The sequence below is a fragment of the Platichthys flesus genome, chromosome 15 (assembly GCF_949316205.1).
Source record: "Platichthys flesus chromosome 15, fPlaFle2.1, whole genome shotgun sequence".
Taxonomy (NCBI): domain Eukaryota; kingdom Metazoa; phylum Chordata; class Actinopteri; order Pleuronectiformes; family Pleuronectidae; genus Platichthys; species Platichthys flesus.
In genome coordinates this window covers 8,111,129-8,135,289 of record NC_084959.1, presented here as the reverse complement: position 1 = coordinate 8,135,289, position 24,161 = coordinate 8,111,129, and the positions used below count along the sequence as shown (strand labels likewise).

Below are 24,161 nucleotides of genomic sequence, written 5' to 3'. Positions count from 1 at the left end.
GTCACAAACTTTTGAAACCCTCCCTTCTCTCTGAACGGCTCTAAGTGAGTGTATTTACTGTTGCTGCTACTAGCTGTTACTAAAACGGCATTAAAGCTATTCAAATATTTCTAGGGGCAAAACACCTTAATTTCGCTGAAAGGCAGCAAGTTCTTAAAACCTGCAGGAAATGTTGAGCTTCATAGCAACAGCTTTAAAAAAGCGAAGTGAACCTTAACCAACCCCTAACCCAGAAAAGAGAAACCCAAAAGGAAGTGACTTGTGTGGCATGGCCATGTTTAACGAACCAAATGCAAAAAAATGTAATTCACACAAGCAACATAACACGTTAGCTACTGTTTTGAATGAGAGTATAATGCGTATTGTATTGTCTTCTCTGTTTTGGAATAGATTTGTTATAGACAAGGGACAGGCTACTTGACACCAGAGTTTCACCAAGGTACCAGGAGGACGTTCGGGATTTGAAACTAACCCTTCAGATACGGCCAAATGTTATTATCTGAACACAACTAGGGCTTGCAAAATAATTTGGTTTTCATCAGCAGTGAGTTTGTGTACTGGACATTTTTGTATTAGGAAAATAAATGTTTATTTTCCATGTGAGAATAAGGTCTGCGTGTGACTTGTGCCTGGTGATTAAGACGAGCTGAAACAGATCCCCGGAGCCACGGCCATACCTGGACTCAAAGTCAGAGCGATTTCTCAGAGGACTTCTCCTCCACCTGTTTTCTCTCTCATCCTCTGGTGTTTCAGCCTTGAGGGAAAAAAACAGTTGCAACTTTAACTCTCCTGTTTCACGCTTTGAAAATAGAAAGAGATTTAAGAAGAGAATATTGGTTATAAAGTCACAATATCTGAGTGAGTGCTGCATCGGATAACACACAGTGTCATATATAATAACTTAACACTTCCATCTTTTCTTACCTCCACAGCATCTGGCTTGGCTGCCGGCGGTTTGACCTCCTCTTTAGGAGTCTCCTTGGCAGCGGGACTTCCCAGGTAGTTCTTGGTCGTCAGACATTCAAAAAGTTTATCAACAAATCCTGTTGTCTCTGCAATGACAAAATGACTGTGTGTGAAAAGATGTAATATTTCCATCATTCTCCCTCAAAGAGCAAATTGGTCCTCTGGCATGAAATGAACTGAAAATCCTCCTGAATCATACTATAGCACAAATGTATCTGCTTCTGGCTGCGCTAAATATATCCAAAGTCTAATTAACCACAAATGAATAACATACCCGGAAACAACACAGAGGGGAGGAATGGAAGAAAAAAAACACTTGATAAAAACATAACATAATGAAAAGGATATAAACGGGTTAACGGAATCCACAAATAACTGAAAGAATATTAAAATGCAAAACTCTGAACATGAAATAATCGCTAAGATGTTTGTATCCATCAACAACCTAAAAAAACCCTGATTAACACATTATTGTCAATCTGTGATTTTTATATTATACGATTTAAAAGTTAAATCACTTAATCATAATCCATGCAAAGAAGGTTAATGCTTTTTCCAGTGAGAGTACTTTCTAATGATATAACATGCCCTCTACTGGTCATATTGGGAAGCCACAAGAGGTAGAGATTAGGGATGTCCAGTTTATGCCTCTCTGAATGCATAACTTAAGCTTATGGTTAAGAATAAAATGTCAAATGACAGTGTTAATTATTGTGCACTTTGACTATTCACTATTAAAAACTGATCCATTAGTTTGATGTCATTGTTGCAACCAACAGTGTCACACTGGCTAATTATGACGATGCTTAATGAGCTATATTTTGCTTTCTAGGCTAATGAGCAGTTGTGTTTCAAGCAAAAGTTTGTATTTTGAGAAAAGGCTGACAATTGCCTCTTCAAATTTGTTTAAGTTATCTAAGAAAACCAGTTATTAAAAATATTTACATTACATAAAACAACATGGGGCCACGAGAAAGAGCGAGGCCCTACACTGCATGCTGCTTTTAATCACATAAGCAGTACAGCTTTGTGACGAGCTCTTACCTTTTTGTAAGAACACATCAAGCTGATCAGCGCAAAGGGCTTTCAGATCCTTCTCCACTTTGTCCTTTTTCACCAGAGCCACGACATAGTTGGCTAACGCAGACGGGTCAGCATCACATCTGCAAAGTAAAGGGTCTCGTTAGAATCAGCACACGGTATCTCGGTTATAGGATGCAATGCAAAAGGAAACATTTCGTAGTGTAAAAAACTGGACGAGATCATTTAATTCAATTGTATTATTAAACCAAATGTAATGTGGGCCAGTTTCCAACTATTTGTGCTTGTAGAATTTTTGTGAATTCACCTAAATCATTGTTAGTGCAAAGCAAAACCCCTAACGATGCATGCAGAGCTCCTCACTGCTGCAAACCATTTGAACCATCCTAACAAAACCAGTGCTATCAGATGTCCAAACAAGGCCTTCAAGTGGTGGGGCTAGCACATATCACAAACACAAATAGCCCCTTGGCAAACACTTCAGACTGGTAAAACAACATATAACAGACTACATGACTACTATCTCCTAATTCAGGTAAAGCTGACCCCCATACCTTCACATCCAACCAACACCTTGTAAATTAACATATAAAAACAGGGATCAGACAAAAACCTGCCCAGTCACAAAATTAACACCTGAAATGGGACACATATGCAAGGGGTTGCAAATAAGGCGTCCCCCAGAGGCTATGCTACGAACGGGCCAGTTAATTATAAATGGAGAAGACACAACCATAATGATGTCAAAGCAGCATTACACAACCCACTGCACCACGTGAAGCACACAGTCACAGAGAGTGCAGCAGCAAAGGCAGCACATCCAGAAACATGAACCCGTGTGTGTCATCTGTTACTGCACGACCTGTTTACCAATGCACGAGGGTTACCACTCGCATGATCACTTCTAAAAACACACATCTGTGCAGTTGTGTGCGACATTTGTGCAACAACTCCGTCCGTTACTCATCTAACATTTGAAGTGTTTATATTTGGGATTTAAAAAAATAGAATGGCAACTTCAAGAGGGAACAATCCTTGCTTATTTATACATTTTAAAATGGTAGCACCACTCATTTTAAACAACTCGCTAAAGCTAAATTAAAATCAACACAGTGAACTGTTAGCTGTTAGAGAGTGAATCTGTTTGCTGCAGGGATGAGATAAAGTGACATGATCGTGAGTCAACTACGTCCATAACCGGGCTAAAATAACAACACACAAGCAGACAAGCTGCACGAATAGTTTCCTTGCTTGATACCAAAAATGGTCAGCTAGCGAAAAAAGGCTGCCCGCTAACTCGTGTAAAGAATCTGCCATCAGCTCCTCGCAAAAGCCTCCATTGATGCCCGGCTAGCTAGCTAGCTAAACCCCCCCCCGCCGCCGGTGGCTACCTAGCATGCGAGCTAAATGTCATTCGGCTTCAACACTCACATTGGCTCCAGGAGTTTTGCAAGCCACGACTTCAGGGCTTCCACATTCTCTATGATCATCGTGAGAAGAACTAGGACACTGTCTATAACACGGAGGTGCGCTGGGACGAGGCTGCTCTCATCGTCTATGAATTTAGAAGCTCCCAGGCCTTCGGTCTCTTCACTGGCAGGTCGGGACGAAGCGCTTTACGGCACGGTGGCAATACAAGGCGAGCTGTCGTAACGCGGGCCCCGCCGACGCGCGTCACCCTCACGTGTTTCCCGAGTCACGCACGTTGCGTTATAACCGCATAAATCACGTTGCGGTTGTGTGTTCAATTAGAAACCTTTCCGCAAACGCGATATCGCGAGAAACGATGCTTTTCAGTATGTTGAATGCGAAACGACGAGACGCCCGTAAAGTCGAGCGGACTACAGGTCCCAGAAAACCTCGCGAGAGTGTGCTCCTTTTGGTCTCGTCAGCCAGGCACCGGCGGCGTGTGTTCAGCCTGTCAGACAGAATAACTAGTTGTGCTGTTCAAACAACCGAGCCATAACCTGCTGGTCACTTAGGTCAAAATGACGGTAGGTTCGAGTCCTTATTTACAACCTGCAGAAAGTGGTACTTGCGCTTAAATAGGAAGTGGATGCGTTATATCAGTGTTTTAAGTTACTGTAGCTGTTAGCTGAGTTAGCTAACAAGCTAGTTGAGCTAGTCGAGACAACTGCAGAAATGCATCTGACCTCGCTGGACGAGAAGTAACAGCTGTTATCGACTGTTGTTATTATTATAGTCCGTCCTCGTATATTAATCTTTATTCTCGTGTATGAACATGTCCATTAAAATGTGATTTATTTATTTATTTTCTTTGTCATGGCATGTGTGATGAGTTCCCTTGCAGCAATCATCGCACTGTATCTTTCCTCTGATGAACTCTCTCGTCTCTGGTTATCTTTTTATTTAAGGAGCGGAAAGGAACAGCTAAGTTGGACTTCTTGAGGAAGATCGAGCTTGAGATCCAGGAGAAGTGGGAGAGGGAGAAGACATTCGACCAGGATGCGCCCTCAACAGTTGGGGAAAGTAATCAGTGAGTGAAATGTCATGAGGAGGAAACCTGTTTGATTCCAGAGGAGTTTTACTTCCTTTCCCACACTTGAACCAGTCTAAAACATTTTATTTTTCTTCCAGCAAAAACAAGTACTTTGTCACCTTCCCCTACCCGTACATGAACGGCCGGTTGCACCTTGGCCATACCTTTAGCTTGTCAAAGTGCGAGGTGAGTTTTCAAGCAATAAGAGAAGCATTCAAATTAACTTTGTATGACAGATGCTTGAAATGCAGATGTCAAACTACGATCACTGGTCTCTGAGTGGCTGCTGTTCATTCTTTTTCTTGCAGTTTGGTGTTGGTTATCAGTCTCTGAAAGGGAAAAAATGCCTTTTCCCATTTGGGCTGCACTGCACAGGAATGCCAATCAAAGTAGGTGTATCTTTTTTCTCTCCGATCAATACTTGAGTGTTGTGAAATCTTAGGAATGCCAATTGTCAGCATTCCCTTGTAACAAAAATAAACGATCAATTGTTTTAAGGAAACCTGCATGACCTTTTATAATCTTCCCACTTTGTATTCCACAAAAAAAAACTGATGCCTTTTTAAATGGTCTTGCACAATAAATGCAAAAAAAAGACAAGTGGTGTTCATTTAACCAGCACTGTACTTTAGCTTGTATTCATATTTAATTAATTATTTTGATTATTCCATGACTCCCGCAGACACACACACACACAGACTTTTTCTTCTTTCTGGTTTTCATACTTCAATACCATTCCCACTAGGCCTGTGCAGACAAGCTGAAGAGAGAGATGGAGCTGTACGGGAACCCTCCACAGTTTCCAGATGAGGATGAAGAAGAGAAGGAGAAGCCAGAGATATCTGATGAATTCATCATCAAGGACAAGGCAAAGGGCAAGAAGGTCAGTGATCTGAGGGACCAGATTGATGGCATTTCAAACGTTATGCACTGGAGCAGTTAATCTGTTCCTTAAAAAGAATCGGTGTATTTTCATTTGAAAGCAGGATGTGATTGAATCCCGGAAAAGTCCTATAAACATATAGGACTTGATGTTTAGAACATTTCTCTTGCTCATGCATTATTCTTACTCTCTTAACCACATTATACTTTTTTCATCCGCATGCTTCACCTTTAATTTATAATATTACCACCCTCTCTCTTTCCTCTTATAGAGTAAAGCTGTTGCCAAAGCTGGATCCTCTACTTACCAGTGGGACATTATGAGGTCTTTGGGCCTGAAGGACCAGGAAATCCCCGGGTTTGCCAATGCTGAACACTGGCTGGACTACTTCCCTCCTCTGGCTGTTAAAGACCTCAAAATGATGGGTGTCAAGGTAACTAAATATATTCATCTAATTCAAGCAAACAGCTGCCTTACTGTTTCTGTATCTGTCTGTGTGTGACCCTTTAATACAACAGAATATATAAATCTGTGTGTTGATTTACCTTATTTCTTTTTTTCCCTCATGGAATATAATGCTGTTTATTTATTTGAACAGCTGTATTAAAAGGCACACACTACACAGCGGCCTTGATGTGTTCATAGTCATGTTTCTTGATACCTCATATGTATCTGCCAAGCTTTATTAGTCTTGAGTTTAATATGATCGAGAATTGAATTAAATAGATTGTACCTGAATTATGTTTACGTGTTATCATGTCACAGGTGGACTGGAGGCGTTCATTCATCACCACAGATGTGAACCCCTTCTACGACTCTTTCGTCCGATGGCAGTTCATCACACTGAAGGAGAGAAAGAAGATCAAGTTTGGCAAAAGGTTAGATGAGTCCAGAGGTTTTTAATAGAATTTAAAGGTTGGATTTTTTTTACTTGCTTTGTAGCGCCATTCTTCCAGTGAAATAGTGAACACTGAGTAAATAAGGAACGCTTTTATCTAAGCTGCTGTCACCAGCATTGAATCGTAAAGCCTGGGAGAATGTGGCACTGTCATTTGGTTTAATTGGGTAAAGCATGGCAAGTCTATTTTATATAGCATTTGTCTTAATGCGGTAGATAGATAACTGACCTCAACATTCTACTTTTGGTCTGCAGCAGTTTCATTTATTTTTTGCGGGATTACATTTTCTTTTAGTTGTAAATATCACCTTGTTTGACTCCTCTGCAGGTACACCATCTACTCCCCCAGGGATGGGCAGCCCTGCATGGATCATGACCGGCAGACAGGCGAGGTACACTCATCTGGCTCAATGAAATGAAATATTAGTTGAGAAAAAACTATGATAATCTTATACGATCAATTGTGGATCCTATAGAAAACATTAAAAGAGATTGAGCTTCTACAATTTGACCACACTACTTCTCACATCATAGGCATTGGATTTAATATGAAGTACCATTTTATTTTTTTGCTTGTTCTGGCTGAAAATGTAATAATAACGTTTCCCCCTCACCTGCAGGGAGTTGGACCTCAGGAGTACACTCTCGTCAAGATGAAGGTGGTGGAGCCGTACACAGCAAAATTCAAGTCCAAGGTCTTTTACAGCAGGTGACAAATTACAAACGCAGCTCTTATTACCAGTTATTCAGGTTGGGAAGAACAAGTTGTACATGCTCTTAAGTATGTTTCTGATACTGATAAATACGATACAACTAAGTCTAGCTGTGATGTTGAAGTTATAATGTCGATGCTCTCCTCCCCACAGCGGCATGAAAGGGAAAAACATCTTTCTGGTTGCTGCCACTCTGAGACCAGAGACCATGTTCGGTCAGACCAACTGCTGGGTGAGACCCGACATGAAGTACATCGCCTTTGAGACAACCAACGGAGACATTTTCATCAGCACCAGTAGATCTGCCAGGAACATGTCTTACCAGGGCTTCACCAAAGAGAATGGAGTGGTGCCCTTGGTCATGGAAATATTGGGACAGGTACTCATTTCCTGTCTGCTACTTTCTGCTGCCACCAAGTGACCAAAGTTAATACAGGTTCTTCTGATCTACCAATTTTCAATCACTCAATCTTTTTTGCCTCTGCGTAGGATATACTGGGCTGTGCCCTGAGTGCACCTCTGACCTCCTATAAGATTATCTACGCTCTGCCCATGCTTACCATCAAGGAGGACAAAGGTACGAGTCAAGGAACTGTGTATATACTGATGGTGAAGAGATAAATTAATCAATAGAGGTAGTGTTGTTAGATCTATTTTTAAAAGGTTCTGAAAGGCAGAATAATGCCACATTATGCCCTGGCTGTTGAAAGGATTATTTGTCAGTTTTGCACAGTGCAGTCAGAATACCCTTGAGGAGAGGGATGTTATGCTGATTTAGCAGTTGTTGAAAAGTTCAAGAAAATGCTCTTTAAATGCATCAAATGTATAATTTATTCCAGCTCTTGTCACTGTAGGTAATACTTGATGCACAGGGCTTGATCCCTCATTCTTCTTCGACTTATTGGATTTTTGTTGGGATGTATAAGGAAAGAGGTTTAGTTGAAATGGCAACATTTCATTGAGGTGCCATACAATCTGGGACATGTAAAGCAATGAGTGAGGGTGAATTGGAAATAACGCCTTGCCCACTGCAACTTGGCAGTTGTAGAAATTAACATTTTGTAGCTTTAAATTTGTATACGGTATTTTTAAAGTATCCCAGGGAGACCTAACTTCCTGATTTGCATAAATACATGTTGTGCCCTGTCTGTCTCCCTTAGGTACTGGGATTGTTACCAGTGTCCCCTCAGACGCTCCTGATGACATCGCTGCTCTCAGGGACATCAAGAAAAAACAGGTGAGGTTACAGACATTTAGCTAAATCTCTGCTCTGCTGCCATCCAGGTTTTCTTTATACCTCAAATTAAGTTTGCTACCAAGAACCACTGAAACTGAACCAATTTATCTCTGTGTAAGCTCAGGTTTGGGTTTTGGAATTTCTGTGATTTGTTTGTGGTCTAAGCGGACACAATAAAAGAAAACAGGTTTATAATTTATAATGCATTTTGAAAACCAATATTATTAAACATTTGAAGGGATTGAGAAGGTGTGATAGATTCAATTCCTTGCTCCCTGAGGAATGAACTACGTGTATTTAAAGGCACATGATAGATTTTGATTTGTATTGATGCTGTTAGTGCTTGTATTCCTTAAAAGGCTCTACGGGAGAAGTATGGAATCGAGGACAAGATGGTGTTGCCTTTTGAGCCGGTAAGCTGATGTCAGTCTGATTTCATTCTTGTTGCAGTGAACCCATCAGTCCTAGTTAAAAGACATACATTTGAATAGTAATTCAGAGTCCATCAACTGTACTTTTTTTATTTGTGCACACATATCAGATCCCTATCATAGAGATTCCCGGCTATGGGAACCTCTCGGCTCCTGTGGTGTGTGATGAGCTGAAGATCCAGAGCCAGAATGACAAAGAGAAGTTGGCTGAGGCGAAGGAGAAGGTCTACCTGAAAGGGTTTTATGAAGGGGTGAGTCGACTTTACAAGGTTTACAAGCGAAACAAAATGTCTACATAGATCAGCAGAAATCCAGCCCCCCTGCGATCCCCACGTGGATTAAAGTGAAGGTTTGAAGTTTGAAGATTTATCTCACAGATACAAACATAGTGTTTCACACCTGGAGGCAACAATCAATTATTCATTGCAGGCTTAGAGTCATGTGTTGCTCTCACACAGTTTGGTTCTATCTAGTGGTAAGAGAGTTTGTTTGAGAGCATCCTGAATTTGTACAAGATACACAAACACACACACACAGATGGGCCTCAGTGCTTTTACTTTTCATCTTTTGCTTAGCCCCCTTTTTTTACTGTCCCTATATTATGACATAGTTTATTTAAAAATGTTCAAATTAATCTGCTTTCACTGTCACAGGACTGTAAATCTAAAAGGAAGGGGACATAAGTGTAGGCACAATCTGCAGGGGGCGATGCAGCCCCATCTCAAGCAGAGCACATGTGTATGTAATGAGGACGTGTCTTCCCACTGAGCCGTTTATGATCCTTTGTGATTTGAAGAACAAACTGCAGAGGTTCAAGAATTGTGAATGAAACCAGTAGAAATAATATACCTTTATGTGTTCCTGTCCTAGATAATGCTGGTTGATGGCTACAAGGGACAGAAGGTCCAAGATGTCAAGAAGCCCATTCAGAAGATGCTGGTGGAGAGGGTAAGACCTTCTAGTCATAAAAATAAAGCATCACGTTACATGTGGCAGGAAAAATTGCAGCTCTGGCTTTATCCTGGATTGTGCTTGGAGCTTTCTTTTTGCCATGCTGAATTTAATGATGTTGGCTCTGTGTTAATCTATCACAGGGTGAGGCCATGATCTACATGGAGCCCGAAAAACAGGTGATGTCACGTTCAGCTGATGTGTGTGTCGTCGCTCTCTGTGACCAGTGGTAAGTATTCTGATCATAGGAATCTCTGGGCTTTATAACATTGAGTGTGTTCATTAGTAATGGCAAGAAATCAGTTGACAGCTATGAAGCCGCATATTGGTCTTTATAAACACTAGTTGAGTGGAGGTAAATTCAAGTATTTTTGTTATCTAAGTTCATGACAAAAACTCAAAGTATGGTGTTTGATTATTGTAAGCTGTCTATTTGCTCAAGTTTTCAATGTTATGTGTCTTTCAGGTATTTGGACTACGGGGACGCTGAGTGGAAGCAGAAGGCCGGCGACGCACTCAAAACTTTGGAAACGTAAGTCAGTGGCCAGGTTTCATTGGAGAGTCTAGAAACAATAATTTGTCATACTGCAAAAAACATTATCTCTAGAAACTATGATTTGTCTGAAATCCAAACAACTGTATCCTTGTGTGTTGTTGTTTAATACAAGTGTAATGTGTATCTGTTTAGATTTTGTGACGAGACCAGGAAAAACTTTGAGGCAACTCTGGCCTGGCTCCAGGAGCACGCCTGCTCCCGTACCTACGGTTTGGGTAAGTGCTTTCATCCACCGTGTCAGGTCTCAAGTGGATGTTAATGTGCATATCCAACTTAGATTTCCTCCGCGGTTTTCGTCTTCATCTCAATAGAAAGCAATGTTATTTCAGCCGTAAACTACATTTACAGCTGTGCCAAAGAGGATCAGGAGCTCCCGTCGTCTTATTGTCTGTAGATGGAGACAGAGGACTGATGATAAAGCACATAGCAACAGTCCGCCTCTCGGCTCCTACAGGAATAGATGAGGACAGAATGCCAGCTGGCACACAGCACAGTACAGTGCAGTACAGTCTATGCTTGCTTTGAAATTTTCCCTCAAACTCTCAGAATGTGTTGCACAAACGTTCCAACCAGCATTACACATGAACAGGCTGATATGACGCTCAGAAATTTGATTGCAGCACACCGGTTGTGAAGGTTCCTCATTTCTGTGTCTGGATTGTAGACGCAAAAAATATTTTTCACTGCGCAAATATTTCCCGTGCTCAGAAAGCTCAAATGCAGAGATGCACATCGAATGTGTGTTTCAATCAATGTGTTCACAGAAGTTTAAGAGGCTTTTTTTCCAGACAGAAAAATCCAAGTGCCACTATCCTGTATTATTATAAAACTATAGAATAATTCAAACATAAAAATATGAGGATAATAGATAAATGTCTTTAATTGTCTTTGTGGGATCTGTACCCTTTCTTTTGTAACTAAAGGAAAGAGTTACTTTTGGGTCGATTAAAATCTGTGAGGAAGTGCATTCATTTCATTGTGATCTGAATTTAATATTTAATCTTGGCTCATGCTGCTTGTAGATGTTAATGATTCCTCAAGCATGCAGTAAGTTTGAGTTTTCAACCATAGGAAGCAGGTGAAGGCTCTCAGGGTTGATCACATCGTGAGACTCTAGGAACCGTTTCTCTCACTTCCTTAGCCCTAAAACCAAAAATATGATTCAGTGAGAGAAAGAGACAAGTTGCCGTTGTCTGTAAAAACAACAGGTTTGTCACATGTGTTTTTGTTTAGTTTATTTGACAATGACATTTTTCACTCCGCTTGTTTGCCAAGGATTATCCAATAAATCCCAGGGTTTGCTCCATTGTGTGGCTGTTTTTCTTGTAACCAGCTTTTACAGGGCGGCCAATACAACAAAAGATTGTGTCAATACAATGCAGGCAACAATTGCTCTTCATAATTTTTGACTCGCTTTTTCTCATGATCATGTGTGTCTGTGCGTGTGTGTGCACGTCTCCTGGTTACCATAGGAACGCGGCTTCCTTGGGACGAGCATTGGCTCATTGAGTCACTATCGGACTCCACCATCTACATGGCTTACTATACTGTAGCCCACCTTCTTCAGGGAGGCGTGCTCAACGGACAGGGAGCCTCACCACTTGGCATCAAGTACGGACAAACACACACACACACCGAAATACACATGGTTAGAACCTAACTGATGCTCTCTTGAGCATTTTTTGTCTTTTCCTGCCCTTGTTCCGCTGTCAAGCATCCACAGACGTGTTTCACTTTGGGCAGAAATTACTCAGATTAAATAACTGAACTAAATCATTTCAACTGACAGATGCTGCCTGTTAGACATTTTTTAAGATGATTCAGCCATTAAGTCAAAAAAATATATAATATATAAATAAAACATACACCTAATGATGAATGCTGCATTTTTTGCAATTTCTTTTATCCGTTCCTAGCTCAGCTTTCATTTAGGCAAACTCATTTCCCCTTCTCAGCACTGAGATAAAATGCAGAGAAGAAATGACACTGCATGACAAAAAAAGAGCATAACAAAGCTTTTAATTACTCCTCGCCTCACTGCAGCCCATTACACCCTCCTCTCCCCCCCATTTTAACCTTGACCATTCTCTTACCTTTCATTTATTCGTGTTATCTCTCACAGGCCACAGCAAATGACCAGAGAGGTGTGGGACTTCATCTTCTTCAAGACGTCGCCCTTCCCCAAGACTGACATCCCCAAAGAGCACCTGCAGAGGCTGAGGAGGGAGTTTGAGTATTGGTACCCTGTGGACGTCCGTGTGTCGGGCAAAGACCTGGTTCCCAATCACCTGTCGTATTACCTGTACAACCACGTGGCTATGTGGCCAAAGGACAAGTGAGTTTGCCAACTTCATAGAATAGCATATAAATGAGAGGCTTGATTTATTGCATGTAATAAATCTCACAAGGTGATTTAAAATCAAAAGGAAGTATCTTTTTACGTGGAAGGCAATGTAAATTAAGGTTTTGATTGTATTTCCGTTAGTGATATCTTGTCAAATGTCAAGATTCATAGATTGATAAAGAAATAGTTTGGCAGACTTACGTTTGTGCAGTAAATCTGACGCAAATGTGAGTAGCTGCTTTTCTTAGCTTTAACCTACAGGCAGCTCCAAAGCTCACAAATCAACTTAGTATTCAAACTCACTCTCCACTTTAACATGTTGTGTCCAGTCTTGCCCTGAGTCGGTTCGGACACTTGTTTGTTTCTCTGAGATGCACATCACTATTGGAGAATTGATTTTGAAAATATCACCTAGCTCTAATGTTCATTCGCTCTTCTGTGCAAAGGCTATCAGAATAACAAGGGTAATGATTGTAAAAGGTGAGCAGCATCCTTGATGATGATAACGACGATGACACTGACGCTAATGAGAACTTTCTCGTCTACAGTGGGAAGTGGCCACAAGCAGTGAGAGCCAATGGACATCTGCTCCTTAACTCTGAAAAGGCAAGTCCAATAACCTGAATGTTTAGGTTTTTATAACAAATGTATATATTTCTCTAAATGAAGTTAGAATCTGAGGATAAATAAGTTACTTTCAGTTTTAAACATTAATAAATTATAAAATTAACATATTTATATTTGTTGTAACTACTCTTCCTTTGTGCCAGTAATTGATGAGTGTTTGAAGCTGGAAAATTTAATTACTGTGCTTCTCATTTGCATTTTTTCCTTTTGCTTTGTCATAGATTGAAACACAGACAGTCTGTGACTCAATGATTTTATTCCTCTGTGCTTCGTAATGAACCCGGTTATACTTGGGTGGGCGTACTTGAAAGACTGGAGCGGCTAACATCTGTTTTTCTATTCACCAGATGTCCAAATCAACTGGAAACTTCCTCACTCTCACCCAAGCCATTGACAAGTTCTCAGCAGATGGTACATTCAGATTTGTCTTGATATGCCGCTCCCGTGTTGAGTTTCTTATCTTTTTACTCACTCTTCCTCTCTCATCATAATTGTTTTCTATTTCTATATTTCTGTCACATTTACTGAAAAATATGAGCGCAAACCCATCAGGTGTACATTTAGAAGTAATTACAGTGAGTGTCCCTAGTGCACGGGCCATTATGTTTGATTATACCATAAACATCTTTTATCCCACAGGGAAGATAATTAGAAAATGCCCCGTCTTCATAAGACGACCGAAGTGTTTATTGGATGCCATGAACCATTTTATACATCAGATCCCTTATGGTGCGCCGCAAGCAGTGAGTTTCAGTGGAGTAATTATGTGTACTTTAAATATAACGAGTAGGGCCGCATACATTCAATATGATCTCTCAACCAGGAGAAATTAGATAACGTCCAACAGCTTTATTGCAACGGATATGTTCCAATCGGTGTATTTGCGTAATCGTCATTCCTGAAAAGCAGCAGCTACCGTCGGCCTCTCCATGGGACGACTGAGTTCCAGCAGAAAAATGAGTGGGCTCTGAAGTCAAATATTTATAGGAACATGAGAGGAAGACAAGATTTCCACAGAGTTCTAAGCCCAAGAATGACAATTGATGCACAGTATCGGGATTGGTTTCTCAAAATCTAAGTTCAGAGTAAAGCCTTTTGTTTGAGGGGAGCTTACGTTATCTTATTTCATTTCTAATTAGATTAACCCTGATATCCATCCCTGCTGCCCTCAGTACATCTAAGCATCAGTTGATCTATCCCCTCTATTCTTTTTAATGTTCTGAAAGAGCTGAATAATGGATAGATGTGTCTGTCGAGAAGCTGTTCCCCCGCAGGGGCAAGGAACCCAATGGCCTGATGGCAGATAGACCTATTTAATTGACTTCCTGTCTAAGAGCTTGGAGTCATATCTGTGAGGTTATTTTAAGTTTTTCAGACCGAGGAGTTTTTCCCAATTAGTCTGAACTTCGCCTGGTTGTCCCAAGTATTTTGCAGAAGAGAAAAGAAAAGCTTATTTCAGTAACGTGGGCTCAAGGACGGCTGGTTTCATATAGTTTAGCAAATCACAAATGCAATGGAGAGAATGAAGCGGATTGTAGGGGAAAACTTGAAAACTGGCATTTCCTCTTCCAACCTCCTCCTACCTGTTTGCCACATGTCTTTGTTTCCTCTCGCAGGTATGCGTCTGGCTTTGGCCGATGCCGGCGACACCGTGGAAGATGCCAACTTTGTAGAAACGATGGCAGATGCTGGCATCCTGCGTCTCTACACGTGGGTGGAGTGGGTGAAGGAGATGATTGCCAACCAGAACAACCTGAGGACGGGACCCGCTGACACCTTCAACGATCGGGTCTTTTCCAGGTAGATGCAGGAATACATTTGGGAGGTGGTGGTAGCAGCTGTCAGGCACTAATAATTGTAGGTCACATAAATTATCCAGGTCATATTTTGACATTAGTTGAGGACATATACAGTGTTTAAATCTCGGGGGACAGCAGAGCTGAATTTTACATCCTTGAGCAAAGTCAATGTAAAGGATTAACACGAGATGCATAGATAAGTGATGAATAGAAAATAGGAATTGAAACTTTTTTTATTATCAATCAATGGATTAGTCTATTTTCAACAAACTATTGGATAGTTAGGGTCAGGGTTCAACACAGGTCATCTAAATCGGTTTATGTATAGTAAAGTGAATCTCTCTTTCATGTAGCATTGCAGCGTGTGTTTATAAACTCGGATGAAAATTGATAATTCTTTTGTAAATAAAAAGTAGACACTCTTGTTATGAAGACAGTCTGAACCTTTGATTCCCCCGGAAGATCCTGACCTTGCTGAGCTTGTGGCACATGAATGGAACATTTAGGTTTTTGCAGAGTGATTGAAAGGACTTGGTTTTTTGTTCAGTGAGATGAATGCAGGCATCTTGAAGACGGAGCAGCACTACGACAGGATGATGTACAAGGAGGCTCTGAAGAGCGGCTTCTTTGAGTTCCAGGTAAATAAAGAAATGCTCTTGTAATAATCCTTTCATGTGACAGACAATCAGGCTTTTCATCCCAATCTAATGAGATGACATAATAGATACTCAATTAACGAGTTAAACAGTATTTGGAGCACAACATGACTGAGAGCTCATTCTGACCGTGAGGTGCACTCACTGGATGGAACCAAGTGAATGGGATAGTTTGGGAATCGTATAAAACCAGAGATTTGTTTGTTGTGTTTGTTTGTTTTTTGTGTGTGTGTGTGTGTGCAGGCAGCCAAAGATAAGTACCGTGAGCTGGCTATTGAGGGAATGCACAGGGACCTTGTCTTCCAGTTCATCGAGAGACAAACCCTGCTGCTGGCCCCCATCTGCCCCCACCTCTGTGAATACACCTGGGGTCTGTTGGGCAAGGTGAGATACATAAGAATTTGGAATCATGCTGTTGTTTTCGTGTTCTGACGGAGGCTTTCATCCTCTCCCCTCTTCTATTTGCGGGAGTTAAAACAGAAACTCTCAAAGGAGATGTTTTATCATCTTGTGTAGAGTAACATTTCATGATTACACCTGGGATCAACGATGTGAAATGGATGCTAGTTACATGTGTGAAATAGCTACTGACACATTTTTCCCTGCTTGTGTCCACCAGGAGTTTGTCTTTACATTTTCATTTCTCTCTTTGCGAGGGAAGGACGACACACACCGCTTCACGCTCCCCACAGAACAGAGAGCCAAGAATATATTTAACACTCAAATTTATGAATATGAAAGAGCGCTGCTGCTGCTCTGTATATGGGCTTTTCAGTCGTCGCTTAGCAACAACAAAAGCCCCACAACCAGTGTTTTTCATCAATCATGTGTTCAGCTCCGCGAGCTGAAGAGCTGCGAGGCACTCATTGGTCACAGCAGTGCACAAAACGGAGAGATTGGCACTAGGGCTGCATGATATAAGGAAAACATGCGTGTTACAACCCGGTTTTGGTCTCGGTGTCAGGGAAGCAGCACAGCACGCATGGTGTCTGGCAACGCAGCCTTTTATTGTGATAGTGCCAAAATGATTTACATAAACAAAAGTGAACAAAAATGAGACACAAAGGGTTGAGGCGGAGGGTGACGCCAAATCATAAAATACACAAAAACAGGCCCTCTTCCTAAAGCCTGTCCCTACTCCCCTGACTGATGGTTTCAAACAAAAGAAACACTGTCTGCTAATTAAACTTAACTGTCCTTCATATAAGTAACTAAATACACAAAGGCTGCCACACATGAGGTCTAGTAAACTAACAAAAGGAGTGTATAGGTGAAGTGTACAATGAAATAAGGAAAAAAAATAAACTAAACTATAGTCCAACAAAACAAACACTAAATTTCCAGAGCAAATCAATACTCATTTAATACACACACATGAGTTAACACATGGCGTTGAGAGGCACCGAAGCTGACAGATCAGGTTAAACAATGAGATAACCATGTATTAAAGTTTTTCTGGTTTAGGTGTGATGCTAACATAGACCCCATACAAAATTATGGTTTTATATAAACAAAATTCCACCTGGCTATGTATGCGTTCCACCTTTTTATTATCAAGGTGCATGAACCTCTGGCTTTGTTGTTTAATTGCCTCCAGTGGGCCTCAAACTTTAGTATTTTTTTTAACACTTACTTAAAATTAGTATCCTCAACAGCAGTTTCCTCTAATCGATAGCCTTCTACCTTCCTCTCCCCCGACAGACTGGTTCTCTGATGAAGGCGTCCTGGCCTGTGGCGGGTCCAGTCGACGAGATTCTGATTCGTTCCTCCCAGTACCTGATGGAGACTGCACACGACCTCCGACTGAGATTCAAAGCTTACATGCTTCCTCCAAAAAGCAAGGTACGATATGTGTATGCTTCACTCCCACTCTACTGCACTGCTGCAATGGATTGTTCTAAGTGAATGTGTGTAAATGATTTGGAATTTATGGGATTTGTTTTAACAGTTTTAATGAAAAGTCTGTGTTGAATGTAGTAATTAAATCACAGAGTATTATATTGGAGTCTTTTCTATGTCAGGTATTGTTTAACAGTTTCCTTGTTGTTTGATGGGAGAAAAATGAGGCAGAGAATGGAGGAAACATTATCAGGAAGCAGCAGCCAATAATAGAGCGGGGATTCTGCAGCACTCTGTCATGTCTGAAACAGGGTTCTGAACAAATATGAATAATTTCAAATCCCTTAATGAATCTGTTCCTGTTTAAAAATAGCTCAAGCTTCGTTGAATAACATATTTGCTGTTCATATAAATGATTTCCTGAATATTTAGTACTTTCCACAGTGTGGATTTGACATTGAAGTGGATTAGGAATGCAGCTATTTCAAGTATGAAACAATCACCTTCTTACAAAGTGAGGGGACTTCCCACTTGAAAACTTAACATAACAAATATTGTTTAACCAAAATGAGTTCTACCTGACTTGTGATCTCTGGGTATCCCCATCCCCTCAACACTTTCTCTTACCTCGTGTCACGCATGCTGACATGTGTAGAAATCCCTTTCAACATGTAGCAGCTGTCGATATTGCTTCTACTGAAGAGATTATGTTTTTATGTCTCTTTGTTTGTCACTAGGATTATAGGAAAGGTACTGAACCAATTAGCTCTGACCTTGGTGGAGAGACCTGTGCCAGGGGAAAAAAATCATTAAAATTTGTGGCAGGTCAAATTGATTCACCCACTGTGAATTTAAATTTTTGTTTCTCTGAAGTTGACACTGCACCAGAGTCTCTTTCTGGTTGTTAGTATCACCCTCTGTCTCTACCATGACATCCTGAAACCTTTTAGACACACTTAAAAACTTTATTTTATTGTTTAACAGGTTTGAACTCCAATACTGAACGTAGAGTGGTAGGGATGTAAGCAAAATTAATATTGAAAGTATTTCAAAAGGGCAACATCTAATGCTTACAATCACTGTTATTTGTTGCAAATGTTTGGTGCCACAGAGACAAAAAAGAGGGATGATAGGGAAGAGGATAAAGTGTATTTCCTTTGCTCCTCAGACATTGATACATTTAAAGCTGTATAACTCTCAGCTGTAAAGGAAAAACGCATTGTGTGCCTATTAGACAGCTTTCTCTAATTTTCTTAATGTTTAATTTATAGACATAACATTAATTTGGAACACACAGTCATGCATACTGTTCAGGAATAGAGTCGACTTGACAGCTGTCATGTAATGTAAGTTCACAGATGCCCATCTTCATCGTGGAAGATCGCACACGCACCACAGCTGGCTTCTTGATGCATCCAGGCGCACAGTTTGCTGATTTGCCTGATGATCAGGATGAATGAGATGAATCTGAAATTCTCCTTTTTCAATATAAACAGAAAGGAGACACAAAGCCCCCGGCCAAGCCCTCGCACTGCAACATCTATGTGGCCAAGAGCTACCCTCCGTGGCAGCACAGTGCCTTATCCCTGCTCGGCAAGCACTACAAGGTGAGAAACAAACAGGCCATCATTCATACCCAGCATATTTAATATGTATGCAAAAGTACAGCGGTCCACAGCGTAGTGATTCACTGACACACCTTAAAATTGTGTCTTAGATGATCATGTTTTTCATCAGTTGCCCAGTTCCCCGTCTGTCTCTCTGCTCCTGTTCATCTTCTCCTGTCTTTGTTTTTTCTTGGCATCGGTCCAGAGCAACAACGGCGTCCTCCCTGACAACAAAGTGATAGCCACCGAGTTGGGAGCCCTGCCTGAGCTGAAGAAATACATGAAGAAAGCGATGCCTTTCGTGGCCATGATCAAGGTACGTCAGGAGGAGCTGGAGAGGACAGTATAGTATTGTTTGTTTGTGTCTGTGTAAAGAACATAGACTGGATCCATGACGGACATAGAGCATCAGTATGTATCTCCACAGGTTAATGTTCTCGATGTGTAGTTTCAAGTCTGATGTTCTTTTTGTAATTCGTGGCCCCATTAAGAGTAGAATAGATGATCATGCTTTGGGGCGTGCAAGTCCCAGGTGTAGGTGGGGAGGCAGTACTCAAGCTCTCAGTCAGGCTCCACCCACCACTCCTCTGAATATGGTTACATCCAGTTTCCTAAAACCAAGATGGTGCTAGAAAAAATACTAAGCTTGAGGCTTCAAGACAGTAGCCTATAAGCCAAATAGTGACATTAGCCAGGGTTATCATTTTCAAAAGGCACGTCCGGACCACCTCTAACGCAGGCTTCAAATTAAAGCATCCTTTTTTCTCACAATCGAGATATTGAATGTCAGCCGTCCACACACACATGCTATAATGTCTTATCTGTTCAAGCTGAGTTTGTTTACCGACTGAGAAGCTCTTTACACAATGTGTCTGCGAGGTGGCTTATCTTTTGTGTTTGTGTACAGCTTTGCCTCTGATTAGTCTAAAGTCTGCTCTGGTAGTTCTGTTGAATTGTTTTCAGTCTGCGTTTTTCAAAGGCTCTTTTGCTTTGTGTCTTCCCCCCCCTCTTTGTGACAAACAATGGCAAAGCGGTTGCCAATACATCAAAACAGTTTGAACATCATAACACTCTGTAGATCAAGTACCCCAGCAGTCTCTACAGAGTTTCTATGCAATGTGTTAAGTAATGGAAAGCTCACTTTTCTTAGTAACTTTTTTGTTCATTAAAATTCAAAAATTATTTGTTGTCTGTTTATTAAGCACCAACTCGGCTGCGACTCTTTAGTCTTTGTTTATTCTTATTCCCAGCTTTCACAATTTAGCTGATTTGTATTCTAAATATTTAAATTTCTTCCAAAAAACCTCATTGCTTTTAGATGAGGTTTTTGTTTAAAGTTTACAGTCTCAAAAGAAGTTATCGTTTCCGTTATATATTAACTTGAGCTCAAGTTGCTAATAGATCACAGGGTTGAGGCAGATTAATATTCCCAGGTGCTCAGGGCTTTGTTCAGGTGTTTCTGTTTACTCCACTGTGATCGAACTGAATGAAACTAATAAATAGTCATGAAGAGCTTTGTGTAGGACCGCGGTTTGTTTCTAAAGCCTTTGAGCTTTTCTCCCCAAGCTTTCCTTTTGTTTGATGGTTTGTTTTGACATCTTTTTCTTAATCTTGTGGCAGCAACATCAGCAAAGCAATGAATATTCTGCATGATACTGAATTATATCTGATGTTTTCAGTGTGTGGATTAAATATCAATTTTCCTGTTATTCTACAAATTGCTGGCATGTTAGAAACCTAGGAAATTTAAAGTCAAAGTGTTAACTTCTTCATTTCTCAGTATTATTTACGTGAATAAATGTCCATTAGCGAAGTCAGCATCTCATATGATTCTGTTTGTGTTCTGTAGGAGAACCTGGAGAAGAACGGGTCCAGGGTTTTGGAACTGGAGCTGGAGTTTGATGAGCGGGCAGTTCTGGTGGAAAACCTGGTCTACTTAACCAATTCTCTTGAGGTGCGTTATCAACCAGTCTCAGAATTATACAACATTCAAGCTGCATCATAGGGGGGATCGCATCCCCTTCAAACCAAATTGACCAAAGATTCATTCCCCTTGTTAACCTGCCATCCCCAGTCAGTCATCCCCCCCATCCCCTTTGAGTGAGAGGGCTGTGTGTGAAGGTGGACATCCTATAGTTCATCCTGCTAACTAAACCACTGGATCTACAGTTTTATTACATTTCTCCAACATAATCAGACTGACCATCAGCAGAACAGGGAGAAATCCTACCCACTCTGGTGGCCATTAAAACATCCATAAAGATTTTACTGTCTTTGGCTGCCAGGCAGGATTCTGTGTAAAGTTTTATTGTGCATGTTCACACCAGCACACTGTTCTCTAATGAGGTGGTGTCATCCCCCACACCCTCATCCATGACTGGTCAGCTCCAAAAGTAAATCGTCTGGAGATACTGTCCAAAGAAATATCAATCCCAAGTTGGTGGAGGACTGTCCTCTGTGGAAAAAAAGGTGTCTGTTCAAACAGAAAGCACACCTGAGGGCTCTGAATTTTATTGATACAAAATTTGTCAATGTTGGACAATAACCACAAGCAACCACTCATTCCAAATATGTCCCAATAATTGAAGATGTATACTTGACAAAGTTCTGTTTGTCTTGTGTCTGTTTGTTTTCTTGAAATTTACCTCCTTTTTACAGCTTTTCACCACTTCTGCAAAAGAAAGGTTGAGACAATCCTGAGATCGGCTGTTGGTCAGGAAAGCCCTTAATTCTTATGTCTGCACAGGAGCTTAGTCCAGTTGAAAAGTGAAGCCCCGAGATAAGTTTGTAAAACCAGCACAGATTTAACCACAGGAAAGAGAAAAACAACTAATACTCCGCCTGAAACCAATTCCCAGGTGTGTGAACGATCGCAGCAGAAGACGAATGGTCCCAGAAACGACACCAAATCTGTCTTTTGTGAAACAACACCACAGGCTTGAGAGGTGGCAGTTAATATGAAGGATCAGCAGAGAAGTGCTTTATGTGGTTTTCGATTTTTCCTCTGCCGTAAAAAAACTCGACTGTGTTGAATTCAAGCCTGTTCAGTGTGTATTCAATGAAATGTGACTGAAGAGTTTTCTTCTTGTTAACAATCTTGTTATTCTGTGTACTCTCTTTTTTTGATTCAAATACACTATAGTTGGAGAAGATCGACATCCTGTTTGCATCCGAGGGTGACGACAAAGTGAAGGAGGAGTGTTGCCCAGGGAAACCGTTCAGTGTTTTCAGATCGGAGGTAATTTCTCTCAGGGCAGACTTTGTGCGTGTCTGTGTGCATGTATGTGTCTTTGTGTGTGTGTGTGTGTGTATGTGTTAGACAGGTGTAGGTTTATGTTTGATATCGGCGAGGTGCCTCTAGAGGACACTCGAAGGCATTACACACTCCAGCCTTGTTCGCCCTGCTGCTATCAGGCAAGAGATACAGAAGAGTCACTGCCGCAGCACCAGACCTCAGAGCAGTTTCTATCAAGACTGTGAGATTCCACACTCTATGTTTTATGACTTGATTATTTATTGATGACTCTTAAGGGAATAAATTTGTAATTTCTTTATACAATCTATTGTTGCATATTAAATTGACACTTTAATCTTTTCATTCACATTTCAGCTTTAAGATCTCATTTTGCTGAACTGCATATTTGCTTTATGCTTGCACTTGATTTTTTTTTTTTTTTCTGTATGATTATTCAACTGTGCTCATCATTTGTGATTATAACAGTTGTTGTTTCACATTCAAACTAATGATCATTTGTGTTGTTCCTTTGTCTACCCAGCCTGGAGTGTGCGTGTCCCTGGTCAACCCTCAGCCCTGCAATGGCATGTTCTCTACAAAGGTTGAAGTCCGACAGGGGGACAGCAGAGACAGCCTCATCCGTAGATTGTCCAAGGTCAACAGACTCCTCAAAGGTTTGTAAGATAAACTGCACAAATTCATTAACTATAGTTTTTTTTTATGTATAATATACAAAGACTAATGTTACAATCAAAGAGGATTAAAATATAAAAAGATTCTATCAGTCATTGTGTGCCTCTGTCTCTTACACCAGACCTGTCCAGAGTGAAGCTGATGAGGTATGAGGACCCAATGATGGGGCCTCGCCAGGTGCCCGTCCTGGGACAAGAGGAAAAGGGGAAGCTGCCCATTTCCAGTAAATCTGTGTTCAGCGTCAACCTGGAGGAGAAGAGAGTCACTCTGTCTGACAACGGCCTCACCGTGGACGTCGGCGACTCTCTGGTTTATCTGGTTCATTAGAGAAACTAAGACACACACATACAGACACACAATAGCATGGTGGCACGTTCAGCAGAGAAACATTCTGGAAAAATGCATCATGAAATATGATAAAAATGTCATTTTGACTTGTATACATTGTACACTGACTCAAAGGTGTTTTTATAGTCCGTGTTTCTACACTTGCAGACCTTGTTACAGCACTTTGTGTTAGATCTGAAAGATAACAAACATCAAAACCACCTGGAGTAACATATTAAAGTGAGAAACACATATTTCCAAGTTGATTCTAAGGTGTTAAAAGACAAAGAAATTAAAATAAACGTAAGGAATAGAAAACGTGCCAACACAATGTCCAAGCCTGACACGTTTCACTGATGCGTCGCTGAGCTCTCACTCTTCTTCATCTCGTCACTGCTGAACGCTGCCTCAGGGAATATCTGACTCTAAATGGGACCTTCTATCTTCCTTCTTTGTTTTTTACAACAACAACAACAACTCATCCAGTTGTGCTCTCACATCTGGGTTTGATCTGAACCAAACAGATGGTTCATGGTTTTTATAACCTCTACTCACTGATAAAATGCTGTGACCACCCGGTCTTTATTGCATAGCTTAGGATCTTTAATGGTGTGAGAAAAGCAAGAATCAAGACAAATATCTCCAGAAGGTGGAGAGTGAAAGTATAAGACCAGGATTTTTTTTCTCTGTTTGTTCTTTGTCTGTTCAAGTTGACCTTTCTCTTTGGGCCATTTCTCCTGTTTGATATGACACAATAAATAAGCAACTATTTGTATGATGAAGCTTTCAAGTGTTTTCAATGAACAAACGTGCACCACATTGCCTGTTTCGCTGCTGACCAACCACTTATCTTATGTT

The 24,161-nt window shown here is 40.8% G+C and overlaps 2 protein-coding genes across 2 annotated transcripts in view; one reads left to right on the top strand and one right to left on the bottom strand.

Moving 5' to 3' along the window:
• The window catches only part of rbm27 (RNA binding motif protein 27), a gene marked incomplete in the record, with an annotated part of 14,988 nt that extends 11,379 nt beyond the window's left edge, over nt 1–3,609 (bottom strand). Inside the window, 4 exon segments of the mRNA XM_062406269.1 lie at nt 678–754; nt 925–1,052; nt 2,011–2,129; nt 3,439–3,609. Of these exon segments, the coding sequence (XP_062262253.1) occupies nt 678–754; nt 925–1,052; nt 2,011–2,129; nt 3,439–3,497 (383 nt within the window).
• Nucleotides 3,610–3,883: 274 nt separating this feature from the next.
• lars1b (leucyl-tRNA synthetase 1b) lies at nt 3,884–24,085 on the top strand. The gene is made up of 32 exons (XM_062406044.1): nt 3,884–4,001; nt 4,383–4,504; nt 4,606–4,693; nt 4,816–4,896; nt 5,253–5,390; nt 5,662–5,823; nt 6,156–6,268; nt 6,617–6,680; nt 6,909–6,997; nt 7,155–7,380; nt 7,491–7,578; nt 8,162–8,238; nt 8,598–8,651; nt 8,780–8,920; nt 9,540–9,617; nt 9,764–9,849; nt 10,087–10,152; nt 10,309–10,391; nt 11,649–11,787; nt 12,299–12,511; nt 13,069–13,126; nt 13,495–13,558; nt 14,764–14,947; nt 15,494–15,584; nt 15,846–15,986; nt 17,304–17,444; nt 18,938–19,048; nt 19,254–19,364; nt 20,898–21,002; nt 22,191–22,286; nt 22,825–22,957; nt 23,098–24,085. Exons 1-32 carry the CDS (start codon nt 3,996–3,998, stop codon nt 23,301–23,303), a joined length of 3,555 nt encoding a protein of 1,184 aa, XP_062262028.1. The 5' UTR covers nt 3,884–3,995; the 3' UTR covers nt 23,304–24,085.
• The last annotated feature ends 76 nt before the right edge of the window (nt 24,086–24,161 follow it).

Bases quoted from the DNA above. Each gene is read 5' to 3' on its own strand.
- lars1b (XM_062406044.1), top strand. The intron at 12,512-13,068 runs GTGAGTTTGCCA...TCTCGTCTACAG, and splicing joins GCTATGTGGCCAAAGGACAA to TGGGAAGTGGCCACAAGCAG. The intron at 14,948-15,493 runs GTAGATGCAGGA...TTTTTTGTTCAG, and splicing joins AACGATCGGGTCTTTTCCAG to TGAGATGAATGCAGGCATCT.